Genomic DNA, 22,721 nt, shown 5'->3' on the forward strand with positions numbered 1-22,721 from the left:
TTTTTAGAGGGGGGGTGGGGAGGAATGAGATTTTTAAAAATATGTTAATGTTTACTCCAGGGTTTTTTAAATTTACATTTCAGATCCGGAAAAAAAATAGTACATTATGTGTTTAATAAAATATATTTTTAAGTGCCTTAATACTTGAATAGAAATTTTTATTATAATTGCTAATATATTTCTAATAAATATATTTGTTATAATTTCCATATAGCCTCTTTTTTTATACAGCAGTTATTCTTTGTAATGTATATTAGATAATAAGTATTCTTGGTACTGTGCCACCATTTTAATTTCTCCTACTTTTCCTGCAAAGCAATGAAATTCCAGCCCACGTTGTGCTCTATCATCCTCAGCCAATCAACGGAGACTGGCTGGATAGGAAAATAAAAATAACGCGAAACGAGAGCATAAATACGGATGATAATCGTAAGGTTTCTTCATGTTCTTTTCCTTTAGTCTGGTTTAGCCGCAGTTGGTTTTCTTCCGTCAACCAGCTTGAGTCCGAGGTAGGCAAGTAAGTATATAGGTCAAGCATCGAATTGCTCTCTTTTCGAATCTCTCGCTCTGCTTGTTGAATGTTTTAACTCTTTCTTTTGCGGTGCGAAATATTCTACCACGTCGACATGCATATCTACCGGCAGATAGTTCGATACAAAAACAGGTGGTGTTATTTTTTCGGAGATGAAGTGTTAATGTTTTATAAGCAAAAATAAAAGCTTGCGTATATTTCGACCTTATGCGTTCTGTTTTGAATCTGTTATTTGTACATTAACATCGAATGCAAAATAATCGAAAATTTGTGCAGTAGTATCATGACGGGGGAAAAAAAAAAAATCTTTTTTTCCAGACGTCGCGTCGTGCTTGACTGGTTCTGGAAGTTCGCTTTCGCTTTTCTCGGAAGAATTAGAATTTTCCCCTTTGATGTTAATTTTATTTGTTTTTGTTAGCGTTATTTCACTCACTGTAATTTTCTTTATTGCGAAATGTTTCTTACGTCTTGGAACCGTTTTGTGATATTGAGAATTCAAGTTAGTCTGTTCAAAACCGGATGATCTTTTTATGCATTCATATGGATGGAATGCTCACGTTGGAACAACCCGCACGAAGTAGGCCGTAATCCACGTGGTTGAAACATATGGTTGGATTACTAGGAATTTTTCTTTTCCTCCGAGGCATATTATTAAACAGTAAATGATTGATTTTGATTATTAGCGGTCTGTTTAAAATTAGAAATCATTTTTTTAAATTTTAATCAGGAATCATATTCATTTTTGTATGTGGCTGAATTCTTATCATTGTGGAGGTAGGATGATCGTTATATCACTGATTTAATATATCTGATTTCATAAAAATAATTGTTGTGGTGTACGAAACAAAGTGGGTTTCTTTCAACTTTTACCCCATTCTTGAATATTATTGTAGACTAAAATATATGCATTAGTGCAATATTATTGAGCTTAGCTATTTTGCTAATCATATGCCGCGTATTAATTTAAATGTTTTATCCGAACATTTTTAGAGGTACTAACAATTTCTATTTCTTTAAATTTTTTGCTGTTATTGAGTATTATCATATTTAAAAATTAGACTTGTGCATTAGTGCAGGATTGTGAATGTTGAGTTTAGCAGATTCTATTAATAATACAATATCGCGTATTAATTTCGAATTTATTGATTCAAGGATTATTTAAGTATAAGCAATTTATATTTGTATTCCCCTTATTCCTGAATATTAGAATACATTAAAGTATTAGATTTTTATGTGTTAGTGCAGTACTGAGAATGGGGAGTTTAGTGCTTCTGTTAATCATATGTCCCATATTAATATGGAATAGATTGATCTAAGAATTTTTTTAAATATCAGCAATTTAAATTTCTAAAGTTAAACAAAGGTGCTGAAAAAGTATTCTTTTCTATTGTAAAAGTTAGAATTTTATTTCCATTAGATTTAAGTGATCAAATATATTATAAAAAGTGTAGGTGTAACATATTTTTCTCAAATTATTAATTTTTTGTGAAATGTATGAGTGTTTTTTAATCAGTAAAAAAATTCAGTAGCTAGCTATTCAAAAAGAAATGATTATTTTGTTCAATTAATATGAATATTCTAACATACTACTGTATTATTTTATTCACTATTGTGTAGAAAATCAAGATATAACATATTTTTCTGTAATTATTAAAATTATTTTGAAATGAATACAAAAGTCCTTTTTATCATTTGAATAGTTTAACAACTGCCTATTCTGTTTAAGTCTACTTATCTATCTTACTATAGGTTGGTGCATTAACTGGTTCTGTAACTGGCAGTGCATCCCTACAGACTCAAGCTTGTGTCCCTCCTCAGAATGCAGATAATCCTTCTCCCTCTAATAATCCAAAACAGAGTGTTGCTGAAAAGAAGCCACGATCTCATTTTGTGCCTAAGGTAAAAATACTATAACTTTTAGCATACTATTTTTTCTAAGTTATGTTTGAATTAAAGCTGTTAGAAAGTTACATTTTAAGATATATTTTATGACGGTTTCGGAAGTTTCTTTTGTAATGTCAATGTTAAATGTTTTTGATATACTTTTTATTTATTGTCATTATACATTAAGAACATATTAATTATATGTAGGATTTTATGTTACTTAATCAATTGTTTTTATTTGAAACTCTACTGTAATTTCTTCTTTCCATAGTCCTCGCCAAAATGCAAATTAATTGTAAAGTATTTAAGTTGAGAATTTAAATATTTTAAAGTTCTTCTGGCAGCCTCTCTTGCAGTTATGTACTATCGTCAGTTATGCCAAATCTTATTCAGGCTTCAACCATTTTGCTAGCCGACTTTAGAAGCATGCCATTAGTTTACTTGAGCCAGCTTAAATAGATCACCTTGTGTAGTTTCCAATTATGTTACTTGAATTTAATTTCTTATGTTATTTTAAATACCCAAGAGGGGGAGAAACCTCTCATAGTGCAACTGACATTAAAGAAATTAGTGCAATCACTTTGGCACATTTGCCCTTTTTTTTTTTTTTTTTTTTTTTTTTTTTTTTTTAACATAAGGTGAGTCAATGAAATTTTAGATTTCAATTTATAGTGGTATGGTCATCTAAAGAACTGTTATGCACCTGGTTGCCGGAGTTTGGCGAATTTTATTAATGTGTTTGTAATAATACATATGTACCAAAAATTATTAATTTCACCCTCCCATCTTCTAATTTGTACATTACAAAATCATACTTATATGATTTCAAGCTGTGGAATATATTTCAGGCTGTGAAATTCAAAGCATTTAATTATTGTGAAAGAATGCCTTCAGTATATTAAGCTTGTATTTTTTAGACCATCTTATATGTAATCCTGATTTTTAATTGTAAAAAACTTAAAAAATTGCTGTGTTTGTCTTATATTTTGTCCAGTATGGTATTTGTATATGTGTATATGTATTTTATGAAAATCAATTTTTCTGTTCTATGCAAGTGCTGAGAGGGGAGATATGTGGGTACATTAGATTTATTGTTTAATTTCTATTTCTGAAAATAATGCCAAATTTTTCTTTTCTGTTTTATCAAAAATAAAATATTCATTGTTTAAATATGGGCTTATTTGCATTTCATTTAAATTAATGCTTTGTTTTATGAGAAAGTCAGTTATAAAAGAAACTGTTCTTTTCAGGAACCAACAAAACCTTCCTCACCACCAGCTCCAAAGGCTAGCCAGCCTTTTACTGACATTTTTGGTGCTCCCATAAGGACAAAAAGTTCTCCAGACCCATCTGTGAAATCAAAAGTAAATAGAATTATTTTTACACTTTTCTAGGCTACTTAGATTTTATTTCTGTTCATTATGAAATTTTTAAATTACCATATTGCTTTAGTTTTGATTAAGGAACATTTTTTATTTGTTGAAATAATTTGTCTTGGAAATATTTTCTGCAGACCATGTGGTTATGTTTCTTTTGGTTTATTTTCCATGTCTTATAATCAACTAGGCATTCTAAAATTATTTTGCCAGACTTTGATTTTATATTTTTTTCCTTAAACGGGATTCGTACAACCCTTAAAAGTCCTTAGTTTCTCTCTCTCTCTTTTTTTAAAAGTTCCTTAAAAGTTCTTAATTTCAGCCAAAATGTAAAATGTCCTTAATTTTGCTCATATGACATTTCTCTCTCTGTTTTCCCTCTCCAATGATGGCTATTTTGAGTGTGAATTAACATTTTAGATGAATAAGGAAATCAAATCATGTGGCTCATTGCAAAACTATCACAAATTAGTATTGTGAACAACAAGGAACACTCCACCCTAGATTATCAAAAGTTATCTGTCTGCATTGAAGAAAAAGAGTTTCTTGGACCTTGACCTTGCTACCTTTCTATGTGTGACCTATTACCTTTTGTCACATGGAGAGATATTTGTAAAAGGGCCTTTATGTGTTAATACAGGTCTTAAAAGAATAACAAAAATCTTTAGTTAAATCTGAAAATTCGAAGATAAAAAAAGAATTATTGAAAAAGAAATTGATTATACCAAGGGAGGAAAAAAATTGTTTTTCAAAGGGATATCATTGAAAAATTAACACATGAACCAATGACAATAGCAACATTGATTTGTTTATTAAAGCAAATGAATTTAGAAGGAAATGGATAGAAATTAACTAAAATATGTAGAAAATTTTCAAAAAAAAAAAAAAAAAAAAAAAAAAAAGAGGCAAATATGCTGTGTTGTGTGTCTTGTAACATTTAACGTTCTAATATCTTTTTAAAATTGGAATAATAAATTATATGGGTATCAAATATGTACCTGTTTCTTTAAACTGTAAAATTCCCTTAGTTCATTAGTAATTAGTTGTAAAATTTCCTTTTTAATCCATGTTTTTTAATTTTTTTAAAAGAAAAATAATTTTTTAATAATGACGACGTATATCTTCAAAATATGTGAGATGGCTTTAAAAGTGTGAAATACAAAGATTTCAAGAAATTTCCTAAGTTAATGTTTTTTACTCGGTAACTCTTAGAAAGTTAATTTTATTCTCAAATTTATTTTACATTTATGTTCTGCTTAATAGTAATGTTTTCCTCCAAGACTTGTTTAATCTGAGAATAATATAGCTTAAATGAAGTAGATTGCATAATTAGATAGAAGTTAATTTTAATTGATAGTCTTAAAAGATCTTTAATTTCCATATAAGAGATAGACACAAGTTCATACTATCATCATAAAAATAGTTAGAAATTTTCTTTGATTTATGCATTTCGTTTTAAGAAAATTGCCTCAAAAAAGGATTTAGGTTTGAGATTAGTTCCCCTCTTCCTTTTAAAGCATAGTTATTTATTACTGTTCAGTATAATTACATAATTGCTGCCAGTGTGAATGCATTTCTTCAGAAGATGAAACCATTATTCTTAATACTCATGTAAGGAATTTTCATGTCTATTGGAGTCTCCGAAATCAGTTATTCAAACTATTTCCTATTCTCAAGATCTGGTAACAGCTTTCCCTTATTGATATCCGAAATGTCGTGAATGAAAAAAGCTGGGAGGATCAAAGTGAGGTCAGGAAAATCTGGAAACAACTGGATAACTAAGATCTGGAAACAACTGGAAAAAAAAAGTTAAAAAATATGTCAAGATTAACAATGATTCTGTAGAAAAATGTTGAGAAATTAAATTTTCTGAGGAAGTAAAATTGTCCCGGTACATATGTGTTTTAATAAAGAAATTAAGAAAATTATTAATTCTTTAGATTAAAATTGAAGGAAAAAAAAGTATATAATTTGTATTTGCAAATCTATATACCACCACTTTTTCTAAAGGTCTAAATTATTGTTCTTTTCTTCTATTGTTTTTGTTCAAAAGTTGTGCATAAGTTTTGATAAATTATTTGAAAGACATCTCTGTATTTAATATATTCATTATCTGTGGTAAAAAATCTGCTCATTATTTATTTAAAAATTTTAGCAGTGCTTCATGTGCTGCTAATATTAAAAACTGTTCATTACATTTATGGCGATGAAAAATAATTCACTGATTATTACTAAATGTTCATAACTTTGAGATGCACACTTCAGTAAGAGAATTGTAAAAAATCATGAAGCCATACGAATAATTGTTTTCTTTAATTTGAAAAGAATTAATAGAAATCTAAGTTTTTATGAGAGAAAATAAGGCGAAATTTTTTTAAATGCAAGTTTTTAACTTTACTTATAAAGAGATTTGCATGATGCAAAAGTTTATCTTTGTCAAACTTTTTAATTGTATGGCTATTAATTAGAAAATCCTAATAATAAACTAGAACACTTAATTTAATTTTTAGAAAATATGTAAATTCTGCGGTATATATTTGAAATTTTCCATGTAATGTCTTAAAATTTCTTTTTTGTCCTTTTTGCGATGATAAAGACAACATGGTTTACATTATTATTTTTATCAATTTTGAACATGTCCTGAAATCTTTTTGTGACCTCATCTTCCAAGCTTTGGAGATGATCCCTAACCTTAGGCACTTTCTGTTTTCCTAATAAAAGGAAATGACAAAACGTGTCTTCACCTGCTTGCCTAGTTTTGCTTTGAAGGATTTTACATCTTTCACATTTCATGTGCAAATAACCCCTTTTCCTGCAATGCCACATTTAGTTCATCCAGTTTATCAAATGCATCAGCTGCAAACATCATCTCATATCTCCCCTCCTCCTGTTTTTGTAACAAAATTGTGAGATAACTTTTACATGTCTAGAAATAAGAGGATTTGCACTCTGTGGTGTGCAGAATCTTTTTATCACTTTGCCCAGGCTCAGCTGCTTCACACTGTTGTAGTAAATATGTCTCCATATTCTGTCTCCACATCCTCAAGAAAAGATTTGAACTATTGATGGTGGAGAGTTTAAAAAATTTGAATCCATAAATAAGGAGTGTTATTACCATTTTTATTCATATGTAGTTGGTTCTTGGATTTTTGCAATCTTAACAAAACATTTAATATTTTTTTACAGAAAAGGTAATCTTAATTTATGTAATCTGATGTTTATTGTTATTATAGTAGTTTAGGGAAATTATGCTTGCATCATTTTTATGATTCAAATTAAATTTAGTTTTTTCAAATATTTAATTATGATGAGCTTGAAAGAATTTAAAGTACAATAATAATTTCCACAATATTCTTTGAAATAAAGCGCAAACTAAAAAAATATTATAAACTGGCATCATTATAACATGAAAAATTTGGGTTTAAATTCTTGATGTAAGTAAGTGAAGCATGTTTATTCATGTATGTACATGTTAAATTGAATACAAATTTTGAATTCTAGAGACAGAATTACAAAGTAACAATAAAATATATTTTTTAAATCAGAATATCAGTTACTGTTACCATCTATAGAAATTAAGTTTTCTGAATGTTTATATAAAATTTTTAAAAAGGAAAGAAGCATATTGATGATGCCAGCCTATATGCTTGGTGTTACAAAATGTTATCTTTATAATTAAATTTTTTTATGCAAAAGTAATGATAAGATTTATAATGATAAGATAGTTTGAAATTCTATATGATTATTCACAATAATGGGTAGTTTGTTATTTGACAAATTATGGAATATAATGATGGTATACTGGTAGGAGAGTTTAAAAGTATGTCTATTTATACATAGCTAGTATGTGGGATATAATCTGTTCACCATCATTTAGTATGAGACTTAATAAGAACACTGCATATAAAACAAGGATGCTTTTCATTATTTTAATTTTAAATTTTAATTTATTTCAATTTTAAAACAAAAAGTAAATAAGAAGAGAATACTAAACAAGGTGAATATTTGACAGTTCTAGGAAAATTTTAGGATTAATTTCCTCACAGATTTAGTAATCGAATTACAAATTTATTAATTTATTAATCGATTTAGTAATCTATTACAAAATGTTACTAGGAAAAACCACAGAACATTTGAAATTAGCTCACCTGAAAGAGTAGAAAAACCTAAATGTAAGCCCTCAATTAAGAGGAGCAAAACCAGCAGAATTGTTTCTATATTTCTACATTTTAATTTGAATAATAATTTTTAATCAATAAGTCTATAAATTATAATACATAAAAATGAAATTAAAATGAATTTTGAAAATCAAACAAACATAAATTGCTCAATTAAACAAGCATAAATTGCATATTATTTGAATAGCTGGGCTTGAATCAAAGTTCTTAGAAGAAATAGCAATCTTATAAATTGTGGAAAGAGGTGAATGGACAGCAAAACTTAAACTTTTACTTAGCATGGTTAATATAGCTTCAGTCATCTGAAATAATATATTATATATAAGTGACTGGGAGAAGTAATGAAGATATTCATTGGCTTAAAACATTTGCAAGATAAGAGAAACTTTAGCTATAATATGAAAATTTGCTTACTTGCATCAAAAATATAATCATCTTAAGTAAGATTAATTGCAAGAATATTAAATTGACTAAGTAAAAAAGCACACTTTGAATTTTGTTAAAGTCCGATTAAAAGATTAAATTTAGGAATTGAAAAATTTTTCTTTGACTGTACTAATTAGGTATTTAATAAACGAATCCATTATAATTATTAGTATATATCGGTTTCGTGCTGTACAAGTAGTTATAAGTTTCTAATTTAGGAGAATTTTTTTAAATATGTCTTTATGATGAATTATGGTAATGAGGGAACAGGTAATGGACATGATATTAATGATTTGAAAAGTGTTTTTAAGTTTTGGAATAAATCTAATTATTATATAATTTCATAGCTGCCACCCTATGAGACCCACCACTATATGAGAAACAGGGAAGTTTTTGTATTGTGCAGCAATGCAATTTCAAAAGAACTCCAAATTGGATTAATTGCATTTTAAAATGCATGATTGGGATTGTTGGACTATTTATAGTCTGATTCTGATCTGAAATATGTTAATGTTTAATTAGATGTTTTAAATTTTATGTTTTTTGACTAATTTCATTTTGCAATGTTTTCACACATTTATACCAAGCAGTTCCTGAGTAAGAAAGGAAATTCTTTTATATTTTTCAAAGCACAATGAAAATGTAATTAACATACACACTATTGAATGGATAAACTTAATAATGTACAATTTATTGATGTAAAGCTCAATTAAATACTAATATTGATTTAATCTTCATAAAAAGTTTTTCAAATGTCTACAATAAATTAAGTTCAGATGAAATAAAATTTGATATGGAAACATGCTGAAAATTACTAGGGATAGGGGCATGAAATTTGCCCATTTTAAGTTTCATGAACCCTGTAAATTTTTTTTTTTTTTTTTTTTTTTTTTTTTTCTGGACAACATTTTCTTTAGTAAAGATTTCAAAAAAGTGGGAGATTGATAATCTGCCAAGATATTGAGAGATAGAATGAAAATCAAGGGAAATTGGCAGCAGTGTAATATAACAGAAGGGATGTAAAATGCTGGCTTTAATTTTAATAAAAAAAAATTCTTCAATTTAAAATTTTTTCTCATTTTTATATTACAGTCAAAAGTCTTTAATCCAGACGTCTATAATCTGGAATGATCTATAATCCAGACCTTAAAGCTACAAACTTTCTGTGCATGCGTAAACACATGCACATAATATGTTTATGCATGTGCGTTTAATGTATAACGGACGGTATAAGCTAGGCTAAAATTAACTAGTTATCTATTTCAGTTAATGTTGCAGATTGCATTGTTCCTTAATTTTCTTATTGGATCTGGCTTATTACTTTTTACACACTGTTAGAGCAATGTTATAAAAAGTAAGCTTGAACTTTCAATTATGTCAAAAAGAGTTTCCGATTCTGGAGCTGCCAAAGCATCTACAAAGTGAAAGCATGTATTGATGTACTGCTTCCGATAGTGAAGAAAGTGACAGAGAGGTTATTGAAAACGAAAAAATTTCGATTGACAAATTAGTCGCTATTCTCGACACAGCAATTATAGGGTTTGAACAGCAGAACTTTGTAACGGAGCAAGAAATTATATCTGTTTATAGAATTAAAGATAAAGTATTAGCACATAAAACGAAGCAACTTAAACAACTTACATTGAAAGAAATGTTTAATAAAGTAAACAAATAAATATTAAGCTTTTTTCTTTTCTTTCTTTCTTACTTTTTTTTTTTTTTTTTTTTTTTTTTTTTGTAAATTTTGATGCCCTTTAGATCATAGTTGCTCTTTATTTCATAAATTACGGTTTTATATTTTTAATTTTATAATTTCTGCATGCCGTCTTACCAGATTTAAACTAATGATCTATAATTCGGAATCGCTGAAGTCCCAACGAGTCCGGATTAAAGACTTTTGACTGTATTAGTTTTACAAAGCTTATGTCATTTTCTAGTTCGTGCATATTATGAGCATGTTTGGAAGCCGTGTTTCCAAACAAAGGCCTTGTTGTTTCTAAATGGGATCATGAGAGAAGAAAACACCATTTCAGTTTAACCCTTTTAATGGCATGCCTTTTTTAAGACATTCCTTCGAGACAGAGGAGAGTCTAGGGTCCCTCAGAACAGGGATTTTTTGTCGCTAAGCCTAACTTTAGAATTTAAAAAAAATCGCTCAACAAAAAATTTAAATCTTAACATGATAGTTTTTGATATTATTTTAGATTATTACCTAAGCTGTCATACACATTAAAATTAGCATTTCATAACCTTTTTCCTGTACTTTACATGGAAACGTATAAAAAAATTGCTTACTTTGAAAAATAATTTTTGGAAGTTCAATTTATTCTGAAGTTTTAATTGACAAAATATATTAATAAACTCCAAAATTAAGGGGAAAAAATTACAAGAAGTAACAAAATTGTTCATGGGCAGTGGAAGGCAAGCACTTGATGAGCTCAGTATTTGACAAAATGACCATATCAGAATCACTAGAAATAGCATTTAATAACTCATTCAAAAATGAATCATTACTGTCATCTATGTCATTAATCGGCTGATTTATCATACAAGTATATTCTTATCCTTCCTCTGATAAATAATGTTTCCATGTCATAATAAAGTGGGTTAAAGGCTTTCCAAAATAAGAAGTGAAGTAAACCAAATATATCTAAAAGCAACACAAAGTGTAACAGAATCCCACATAATAGTGAAAAAAAGGAATCTGAAGGGTATAAAAAATGGGAATGCTCAGAGCTCTGTTTGCATTATACTGTTCTTCCTCCCTCAACAGCTGGGGAGCAGAATACCAAAGCTGTTTTCAGTTCAATAGTGATGCACGTGGGATGCCATCTAGTGGACTTTAAAAAATGGTTCAGCTTGAAATGCACATCTGCATCACCCATCCTCTAAACTTATTCTTCAGCAATACATGGGTGGAACACCTGGCTGTGAGAGACATTCGTACGGAATGCACATATGGGATGTCCATCCGGAAAAGGTTTCATAATGCCGGATGTTTGGGAATAAAATTTAGAAAATTGCTTAATTAATATTTTTTATCATTCGTACTTTAAAAGAAAACAAATAATTGGTTTTATAATGTGTTAAAGTATCTAGATTTTATAAAGGAAACACATTTTTAAATATTAAAATAACAAATGTGCAATGATGGAAAAAATCCCGAGGTTTGAAAATTAATAGATTTTATAGATTGTGCAAGAGACTTGGAATAATAAACTTTATATAGATGACTTCCCTTTCCTCTCTATCTGATATTGCAAATGATGAAATTATGAAATAATTAAATTTTGAATAAGTCAACTAGAGTTAGGTATACATGAAAAATGACACACATCCAAAAACAAATTCTGATGTAAATTCTGGGGCAGTTCATCTCTGCTGTGTGATATACATACGCGCATAGACAAACTCTATTTTATTACTGTTGATTAATATGCAAAGTTACATCTCAGTGAAAAGATAATGCTTTAGTATTCCTTTAAAAATGATTAGGTACGTAATTTTGAAAACTATGTTTTGGCAGTAATAATTTTCTAAAATGCTGATTTAATTTTGAAAAACTGTGCCTAGCTGTATATTTATATATGAAATTGTCACATATTAAAACTTTTTTTCAACATCGTGTTTATAATATTATTCTAAATGTATTTTTGCACTTACATATTTCTGCTATTTGTTAATTTTCTTGAAGAAAGTAAAAAAATATATGGATATTGTAAATTCAAGTATTTTGTGTGTATATGTATGTTAATTTTTTTTATGTTCTCTGATCTAGGGATCTGGGCAGTCTAGTCAACCAAAAAGTAAAATTACACCTGTAAGCTCTTCAAATGCACCTCCCAATAGAGAAGTTAAAACTGCAACTAAAGAATCTCATCATTCATCTAAAGATACTCATCATTCCAATAAAGAATTTTCTCACTCTTCAAAAGAAGCCCGCCACATATCCAAAGAATCGCACCATAGTATCAAAGAAGGCCATCATTCAGTTTCCAAAGAGCACCAGCCATCTAAAGACACACATCACTCATTCAAAGAAATTCGCCATTTATCAAAAGAACAATCTCATCACACAGCACCTAAAGAAAGCCATCAAAATTCAAATAAAGAGAGTAGCCATCATTCTTCTAAAGAAAGTGGACACCGCTCAAAGGACAGTAGTCACCATTCACATAAAGATAATCACACTTCTTCAAAAGACTCTCACCACTTAGACTTTAAAGATATAAAACCTAAATTAATTAAATCTGAAAAAGTAGAGAAATCTTTGAAAAGGCCTCTTACTACAGATTCTCATAGTTTACATGGAACTTCAGAAAAGAAAAAAAGGCATATTTCTGTATCTTCAGAAAGTAGTGAAAAGACTGGAGAGAAAGAATTTTCAAAAAGTAAAATTAAGGATGGCAAAGAGAAGGATGAAGAAAGTAAAATTAAAGTATTTAGTTCTATTAAGAAAGAGGAGAAACACAAAACCCATTCAGTGCCAGTTGAGAATAAAGAAATGCCAAAACCTAAGCCTGCCAGTCCTATTCATAAACCCATGTCTCCTCTCTCGAGCTCTTTGGATTCAGACTCAGAGGATGATGGATCAAAGAAGAGCAGTAGCAATAGGCTGGCATACAGCAGTTCTGCATCCAGTATTTCTGAAACATCATTAGATGGCAGCAGGGATTTTTCGGCTATAATGTCCGACAGTGATAATGATGCTTTATCCCCTCAAACAAGTGAGTCTTCATATCCTAGCAAACGACGATTAAGTAGTGACTATGAATTAGATGACTATAGTTCTGAATCTAATCATGACTTTAAACTTTCTCCAAAACATGAAAGAAAACACCATTCTCACAATTCATCGAAGCATAAATCCTCAAAGCATTCCCATAAAGGAAATGGGAGTTTAAATAATGATATTCACAGGCGGCTGTCACCGAGTAGAGAAGAAATATATATGCAAAAGGATGATTCTTTGGATCGTGAAGAATTAATGGAATTACAAAAGAAGATAATGTCTTCAAATGACAGGCAGATGCTACAGAAAGTTGTCGATGTTATTGAGAAAACTGGTAAATTTCAGATTTCCAACACGAGCTTTGATTTTGATCTATGCACTCTTGACCCTAAAACTGTAAACAAATTAAAACAATGCCTGGTGACATGAAGATAATCTGTGATACAAATGCAAGTTTCTTCCTTGTAACATTTCTTACTTGGTGGCATTTAAGATAGTGAGAAAGATTTTGGAATATTGTTTTTTCTTGAAATTCACAAAGTGAACAAAGGCAATTTCTTTTTGAAGAGTTTATAGCTTGCAAGTGCAATGTGGTATTTCTTTAAATAGTTAATTACATTTTTGTGTGAGGCAGGGTAAAGTATATCAGAATTTCGTAAATAATTTTTGTAATACACTCAAAGTTACATCATAAAACTATGCAGAAGGTTAGAGTTTTATTTAGGTTTATTAGAATAAGCATAGTTTTATGAATTTTTTAATGATAAAGATATGTATTTTTCTTAAAATTTTTTTTATCATGAAGTAAGTGCAGAACAGCTCAACTAAAATTGAATTTCTGTATCAGTATTTAATTATGAAGCAGATTATTGTGAATTCAAATTGTATGGAAAAGTTTGAATTAACTTTTGTTTGAATCCTTTGTGACTGATTTTGTTAAAATTTTTGTATGGCTTGATATTAAAATTTTATTGGCAAGTGAATTGAATTGCATGTATCTTACTCTGAGTGATATCATTTCTGCATGTTTTTTTACCTCTCCGCCTTAATTTGCAGTACAAAATTCTCTCAATGACTTGTTTTGTCATTCAAAATATGTATGCCTGTATGTATATAAATGTATGTGAAGATTTATATTTTTACGTAACAAATGTATCATAATATTATGCAGAATCTCTCTGATTTTCCTATTCGTTTATGAAAAATCTTTTGAGTTAAAGTATTAAAATCCATTTTGTGCTTTCTTCATTGATATACCGTATTTACTCGCATATCATCCTTCCCATTTTTTAATAATTTTATCACACACAAACCAAGTGTGGGCAGTTACTCAAATAACTATTTCCAAAGGACACAGATACAGTAAAGAATATAACGTATAAAAAGTATTTATTGGTAAACTACTGGTAAATAGCATGATATTATTTATGTAAAAGAAGCCTACATTCAAATAAAAATACATAGTAATATTGATATTATAATATCTAATAAGAATAACCATTATTTCTGTTTCCCTGTGTCTTGAATTTTACCTGCTGTTGGTGTTGTTTACTGATACAGCCTAAGCTTCATGTCATTCAGTACTTCTGGAACTGTCATCCATGTCATCTGCTACAACTTACAATTTGTAACCACCATCGTTGTAGTCACCTTTCTCAACCTTTCAGTTTGTCTTCCCACATGCAGTGATTTAGAAACATCAAGAGCATTATATATTCGCGTTTTTTGAAGCTCTTCACTATTTTGTTTCATCAATAAAATAAGTCAAACAACATCCAGCCCATGCACCTGAGATCTACTAGCATATCAATCCAGTGGAAGCTATCGAGATTTTCCAATTCTAAAAAATTTGTGCAACTATGTTGACATCCACTTATTATAAAACTTTCAGAGATAGTCTGAGTGGTTTAGTCACAATTTGGTTACAAAAGTGATTTAAATCTTCCTGGAATGATGGCAGGAATGACATTTGTTCTGTTCTGCTACAACTTGCAAGTCATTTACCATTTTCATCATCTCCATAACCATTCAGTCTGTTTTCTCACATGCAGTGATCTTCAGAACCATCAAGAGCATGGAATTTTCTTGAAGCTTTTCACTGTTATTACTTCATCAATAAGAATGCATGCACCTAAAATGCCTAAGCATATCAATTCAGTGGACATGCTATAAAATGGCAATAGACTATTGCCAATATTTTGGCAATAGTCTTTGAATGGATTATTGAACGGATAGAAGCGATGTCCTCCTGGAAAGATGGCAGGAATAGTGTTTGTTAAAAAACCAGCCTGTCTCATATACCCTAACTATGATACCATTAGGGAGTTTTTGTTCTTGACAGTGTCTTCCATTTAAAAACTGTTACTGAAATGTTTAGCTTTCTCTCTCTCTTATTTATTTTTTTTTAATGTGTTTTCTAAATAAATGCCTTGAGAGAAGGGGAAATTACCTGTATATAAAAAGTTTTTAGAACCTTGTGCTTAAGCTAAGGGAGGAAAATACATGAGTAAATACAGTATGTATGTTTTTCATTATGTATTGCAAAAATTTATGATGTATAGAAAGGATTTATCATAAAGTAACAAAGTAATCATAACTTTCCAGTTATCAATAATGTGGTTTTGTTGTGCAGTTATTTATTTAGTATTATTGTTATTATTATTATTACTTTATTATGTTAGCATTAACAGATTAAAAAGATCTGTCTACTGAAATTGCAAAATTATAGTATTTCAGGTAAAATTCCTACATTTGTTTTTTAATTAACTTAAAAAGTATCATTTTAATTGGATTAGATGAAAATTATTTATCATGCATCTTAATGCTGATGATTATGTATTTTCTTGAATTGAAATCAATATCTAAATTTGTGTCTGTTTTCCTATTACAGTATGCAATCAGAAAGCGGAACATTCCTTTTGTATCTGTTGCAGAAACTTTTTTAATTCTAGCAATATTTTTGTACTTTTAAAGGTAAACTTTAAAAATGTATGTAATTTATTTTTTCTGAATATAGATTTTTCTATCTAGAAATGTGTGAGAGAATTTTGTTTTGCAGTCATTTTTTATTGACTAGTCATCCGTACATAGTCTATGTAGTGTATTAGTTTTACCTTAGATAAAATTTTATATTCATTGATCATTTGTTGGAACTCTAAAGAAAAGGGAAACCTGTGGTCTTCAAAAGTTAATCTTTCCAGAATCTATAATAAAGTTGAGTTTTTGATGGTGTTTATGACAGAATATTTTATAGTACCATAAAAATCATGTATTGCAAAATCTTGAAAGTATTATGTTGTAAAATAATTAATGAAGTTATGCTTAGTTAAAAAAACATATTTTCTTTATTGTTTTTGGAAAGAAACAATTAAGAAAATACAGCTTATATGTTTTTATCTAAAAGTGTTTCAAAATCAACTTTAGTTTAATAACCTATATTAAAACTTAAGAGAACTGAGTATAGTTTAATTTCATCACAGTGTGAATTTATTTGATCTTATTGTTACATTGTTGTCTTTCTCAGGATCATGTCATCTGCTTTTGGATAAACAATTTGGGGGGGGATTGAATTCAGTTTTACAAGAAAAGTACAGAATCATTGGAAAAGAATGCCGGGATTTTAAAAACTACTTAAATTTGTTAAAAAGTTTCAAACATGGAAATGATTTAAATATTAAGAAATGTCTGTTTTTATTTTATTTTTTTTTTTTATGTTTGCTGTGTTTGAATAGCAAACATCAAAACAGTATTTAATCTACTGCTGAGTCCACTTATTTGTGGTGCTAATGGTTAACAATGGTTGCATTATTTATTGTAAGAGGTGCTAAAGATCACACTATGCAAGTTTTTTTAGGTATATTTGTGTAAAAAAAATTATTGATTTTCTCTGTAACTTAAGATTCTAGTAATGTTGGATAATTTTGGAATTTCTGGTTTGATTGTAGATCCCTTCAGTGCTCCAGCTGTTGAAAATTTTTCATTCGTATTGTATAACCACTCATCAGTCAAAGCATATTTTGCCTTTTACCCCACATTAACACATGAATTATTTTGATGTGCTCTACATCTTTAGAATTACAATTTTAATCTTCCCAGCAAACTTTTTTCTTTGGGGGAGGGGGGGATTCCGAACAAAAAAGTTTAGCTGTATTTCATTAGTCACAGAACTTTAAAATTTATGACTGCCTGAAAATAACATTTATCATTTCTTATATTTGGTCTTTATATTTTGCCTTAGTCTTAAATTTTACATCTTGCAAGATTCAACTTTTAAAAAACAAATAACTTTGTTTGCAAAGATTTGAAAATGCTGTTAAGTAACTATGTTAAGATATAGTAAAGCTACTGTTGTGAAAAGGTATTACATTGCCCTCTCATTGAAAGCTAGGTCAGTTTGAAGTTTTTCTATAAGCCTTAACTGCATAAATTTTCAGAGGTCACCCCACCCTTCATTTACAATTATCAGTTAGGAATTGATCATTGTATATAACATTATGTGCCATTTCTTAGTGTTATGGACATCAGTTTGAAATGAATACATGTGCCTGGAACTTGAGGATTATTCCTCAGTATTGTTTCATTTGTTACTTCCTTATACTGTATGGTATTTTCAAATATTTGTATTTTCTTTATGTGTTAATTTATTTGGAGCCTTAGTGAAAAAGTAGATAATTTTTATAAAATTACATTTACAACTTGCAATTTGCTTTGTATTATAGAAATGAATACTAATCAAAAATTAAAAAAAACTTGGAGTTTTTGTTTTTTATATAAAGTGAAATAATCTTGTTGTGTCAGTTTCGATGGACCAAGTATAGCAATAATGCTTCTTGATGTTCCATGGTCCTATATTGTATTATGGTAATTAGTTGATTTTACTTCATTGTGAAACATACATACTTATTGATACTTGACATTCCAGTGTTTCTTATTTATTTTATGTTGCTGCTAGAACTAAATTAAAATTAAGCATTATTGATATAATTATAAAAATAACGGCCACAGTGTGAATAATTCGAAACAAATTAAAACTGAATTTCGGATTTTGTTTGATCATATAAAAGGCAAAAGAAAAAATTGAATTACTTTGGAAATCTTTGTACTGCTCCTAAATTTGTATGCAACTTACAGCAAATGCAAAATATATATGCAAATTATATGGAATGTACAAAACAAATAAATTGTGTTTAACAAAAATACTTGTTTTTTATGTTTTTCACATGCATATTTTTTAACTGAAATTTAATAAAAAGAATGGAATTTTCTTTATAAATCCAATTACTTGAGTAATCTTGTAAGAATGTGTGTTATTCACTCATGCATGCAAAGTATTAAATAAAAAATGGGTCTTTCTAATTGATCTTTGATTATGTTGCAGGGATTTTAGAATTTTTTAAGCCAGAAAATTCAAGAAATGAATTGTGTCTTTGCTAAACCACTTACACCATTAGAAAATTCCTTACTCTTTCTTCCCCTGAATTGAGAGACCTAGTTGAACAAATCCAGGGAGTGATGAGTTTATTGTCCCCCTTTTTTTTCTTTTTTAGTTTGAGTACGATTCTAGAGGCTGCTCCTCTTCCACCCCTTCCATGAGAGTGTTAGCTGGGAAACATGAGAAGGTATGCATATTAAAGACTGAATTAATATTGAAAACTGAAAGAGAGTTTTTTTGTATATGTAAATTTAAGTTCTGTCTGAAGCAGTTATTGAGAAATGATATGCTTGTGCTGTATCCATTTCTTGGATTTGAAATATCAACTTGTTGGCTCAAAAGTATCACATTATTTGTATACTGTTAGAATTGCCCATGCCTACTGTTTTGAATTGGACAGCACTGTACTTTTAACATAGCTTAACTATCCAATTATTTTGATAAAAATGTTAGTTTAGGCCTATTCTTAATAAAGAGTGTAAGTATGCTTTCTTTTTATATCTCAAGAGATGTCTCTCATAATTTGAAACCATATGTCACTGATCTAAGGTAGTTTGATGGATTTTATTCTTGTTTTCTGTGGTTTTTCATTTGTTCCCGAGTTGAAAATTACAAGGAAGCTACAGAAGTAAATCTTGCAAGCAAATTCAGCATTCCTAAATTGTAAAATGTTTATTGTTACTACTGATGTCAAAAGAAAACTAAAAGTGTTAATAGATTAAAGAGAAATGAATGAGACTAACATTGTTGAAGTAGTATAAAGCGAGTTTAAAATGCTTAGTATAAGAAGTGGCAATATAGTTTTAAGAAGTGCTGATTGCCAATGGGTTCTAGTAGGGAAGACAGCTGAATTCAAAGAAGCACGTAGCAGAAGAAATTCTTATTCAGTCACTGGATCATAAAATGCAAAATTATGAGATAATTGAAATATCTCATAATTTTGCAGTTCGGATTAAAAGATATCCTCTTAATCGGAAAGACAGGTACAGATTTATTTTTTTTATAATGAACAAAAGATTTCTAGACTTTTTAATATTATGGAATTCAATACTTGTTTTCCAGGAAATAATTGCTACACGTATATTTTCTATTATGAACAATGTGTGGTAAAAAGGAAAATCTAAGTTAAAATTGAGATGATGGAAACTGCTAAATGTGATACAAATTGTATCATGGAATGTCACAAAATCGAAATTTATGTAAAATAAATTTATCAGAGAAATATTCTTGGTGTGACCCACTTCTAAGCTGTACATTAAATTATGCGTAGATTCTGTTACTAAAGAATAGTAGAGTACTAAAGTCTGAGATCGGAATTTTCCGGATTTTAGATCATGAGTTCAGTTCTACTTAGGTAACATATAGAAATTATAAAAATTTGAAATAGTTGTCTGTGAAGCAATGTATGACCTTGAGAGAATCAAAATTTGTAGAAAAGAAAGTTCAATATTTATTTTTTTCATCAAAACATTTCTTTCAATGTAAGCTGTTAAGTTCCTTTTTTTTGTGTGTGTTAATACTTCGTTTAATTTTATAGATACATATAATTTAATTATTCAGGTACAAAATTCCATTATACAAGTCCTGCAATTACCGTGTCGAGAATTCCCACTAATCAAAATTTTCGTTCTCAAGAATTTTCTCACTCTCTTCACTGTCGGCAGCGGTATTTTCTGGATTTGGAACTAAACTACAGATTTCGCTATCCATTAGTTGATTTCTTATTGGAGCATTGTCATCGCGATGGAATATTTCTTTTTATGTCATCTTTATTTATTACCACTTCTTCGCAATTTCCATTATGTGGGAAATTTCGCTTTTTGTTTGGGATGTTCGGAAACCTCCAAATTCGTGCCTACCGACATTTCGTTTTAGCAATGTTTACTACACGTTAGGCCCAACAGCGGCCGAGCGGTAAAGACGCTGAACACTGGTAATTCGGTTCGAATCCTGCGAACGGGCTGGCTGCATGGACGTTTTCGTGGTTTTCCCCATGTGTAACTTGTATAAGAGCCAGTTTCCCTTTGAAAATCCTCCACGAAGACATCCCTCCCTTTAGGAGGATAGCCCTCGTGTGCTTTGCCATAATTGAATAATCACAATCCCTACTATACGCTATTGGCGATGTAGCGTGAGATTGGCGACTACAGACGTGTTCTTCCGCTAAATTTTGATGTATAACAAAAATTTTGCTGTTTATTATATTTACATCTATTTTCCCGCATATACCTTAAGGCTGTATGCTGATATACTGCCTCGATGAAATAAATTTACACATATATCGGGTTATAACGAAAGTTTCCCGTCAGCGCAAACAACTCACATTAGCTTGTTTAATCATATTTTGTCAAACGATTTTTGGCACTTCAAAGAAAATACACTTGCTCTAGAACACTGTATTGTGAAATTTGAAAAAAATATCATTAAGTACATAAGGTTTCGGAAATGGAGCTGTCACGCTACCAGATTAGGACCACTATTTACTTTCAGTTCTGTTGCAAAAAGTCAGCTACAGAATGTCACCAAATCATGTATATAGCTTTAGGTACTAATGTTGTATCATGTGACCATTGAAGGTTTGGTACCGAAAGTTCAAAAACAAGGACTATGATATTCAAGAAGCAGAGCGCTGTGGCCGATGTTGATGAGGCACGTCTACGAGAAAGTGTGGAAGAAGATCAGTATGCAACCACTCAAGAACTTGCTAAGAAGTTAGACATTCGTGCCATGTCCATTAGTCGCGTTATGCATCGCAGACGTACAAGTTTAGTCACTGGGTGCCACATGAGCTAACTCAAGCAGGTAAGGGCAGCCGTGTTCGGGCCTGCAGTAATCTGCTCGAATATCAACGCTAGGGCAAAATTTTTGATAGTATCGTCACTTGTGATGAAAAGCGGATTTACTTCGACAACACATGCCCGAAAGGGGGTTGGCCTGACCCCGTTGGCAGCATCGCAAAGCGTAATTTGACTAACAAAAAGATCATGCTTTGTGTCTGATGGTATTATCCACAAAGAGTATCTGGGAAAAGGTAAAATCCGCGACAGTAAGGTGTACAGCGAGATACTGGTTCGTGTTGAAGCTGCTATCAAGTAAAAACGCCGAACTGAGTTTCTGCGCAAAAAGGTAATGTTCCATCAAGATAATGCTAGACCACGTGTTTGCAATCACCGGTTGGACTCTGTACGGACTAGAATGGGATCTTTTGTCACCCCCACCATAAAGTCTCGACATCGCTCCTTCGGATTTCTACCTTTTTTCACACCTGCAGATATATCTTTGCTGGTGTTATGTTCCATTTTGCACAGGACGTCCGAAATGAGGTTGATCTGTTTTGGGACTCGCGGCCGCCAAATTTTTGTCCGAAGGCTGAAAACTTGCTGAAATGTTGGCAGAAAATCATAGATTTGGGTGGTGATTACTACCCGCACTAAAGGTACTGCTTTGATGTTCACTGTTTTTTTTTTTTTTTTTTTTTTCCTAACTTTATTCAGAAAGTTTTTTGGCGGAAAACTTTCGTTACAACCAGCCACCACGAGGCTTATAAGAAACAGACTATCCAAAATGGGTTTCTCCTTCCTCTGCCGCATTCCCGGCTGTCCCCTTGACCATACCCGGAAGAGTAGGGAAAAGAAAACTTAACAATGGTTGGCTATAATGAAAAATCTGCATGAATGCATGTATCTTTCTCGCATTGTGAAAAAACGACGGTATGTAGAGCCATCAAATTCTGAATAACGTAATCCTCCACCTGAACATGGGAACCTGAACGCCCGACTATCGAATTTGTTTTATTATCCATTTCATATTTTGTAAAACTTTAACGAATTTTTGATTAACAAACTCAATGCGAGCAACGGCAACACTGCACGGAAAATAACATTTTTATCTCCTGCGTGCGAGACTGTCTATCGGAAATTCTAAAGATATGCAGTTTTTAGATATTTAGTGACATTACTGTTGAATTGAATTTCATGTGGTTTAACGTGAGAAGAACATGATATTTAATAAATAAAGGTAACAAAAGGGGCCCTGTGGGCGTAATATAAAATCTGAGAGCTTTCAAATTTAACTTTATCTTTTTTTTTTTTTTTTTTTTTTTCTTTTCGTTGCACTCAGAAAAGTTTATTCTCCAAATTTTATGAATTATTAAAATAAATAA

General features: G+C 30.2%; 1 protein-coding gene across 3 annotated transcripts in view; it reads left to right on the forward strand.

Moving 5' to 3' along the window:
• The window catches only part of ear (ENL/AF9-related super elongation complex transcription factor), an 81,612-nt gene extending 63,288 nt beyond the window's left edge, over positions 1–18,324 (forward strand). For all 3 annotated transcript variants that reach the window (XM_085814938.1, XM_085814940.1, XM_085814939.1), the window contains 3 exons: positions 2,282–2,431; positions 3,667–3,780; positions 12,175–18,324. In XM_085814938.1, the coding sequence (XP_085671064.1) occupies positions 2,282–2,431; positions 3,667–3,780; positions 12,175–13,557 (1,647 nt within the window). In that variant the 3' untranslated portion in view covers positions 13,558–18,324. The remainder of the gene's footprint in view (positions 1–2,281; positions 2,432–3,666; positions 3,781–12,174) is intronic.
• Positions 18,325–22,721: the final 4,397 nt, after the last annotated feature.

This window comes from Stegodyphus dumicola, chromosome 4, assembly GCF_044657685.1.
Source record: "Stegodyphus dumicola isolate Sdum_Otavi_A_Nest chromosome 4, ASM4465768v1".
NCBI classification, from domain to species: Eukaryota; Metazoa; Arthropoda; class Arachnida; order Araneae; family Eresidae; genus Stegodyphus; species Stegodyphus dumicola.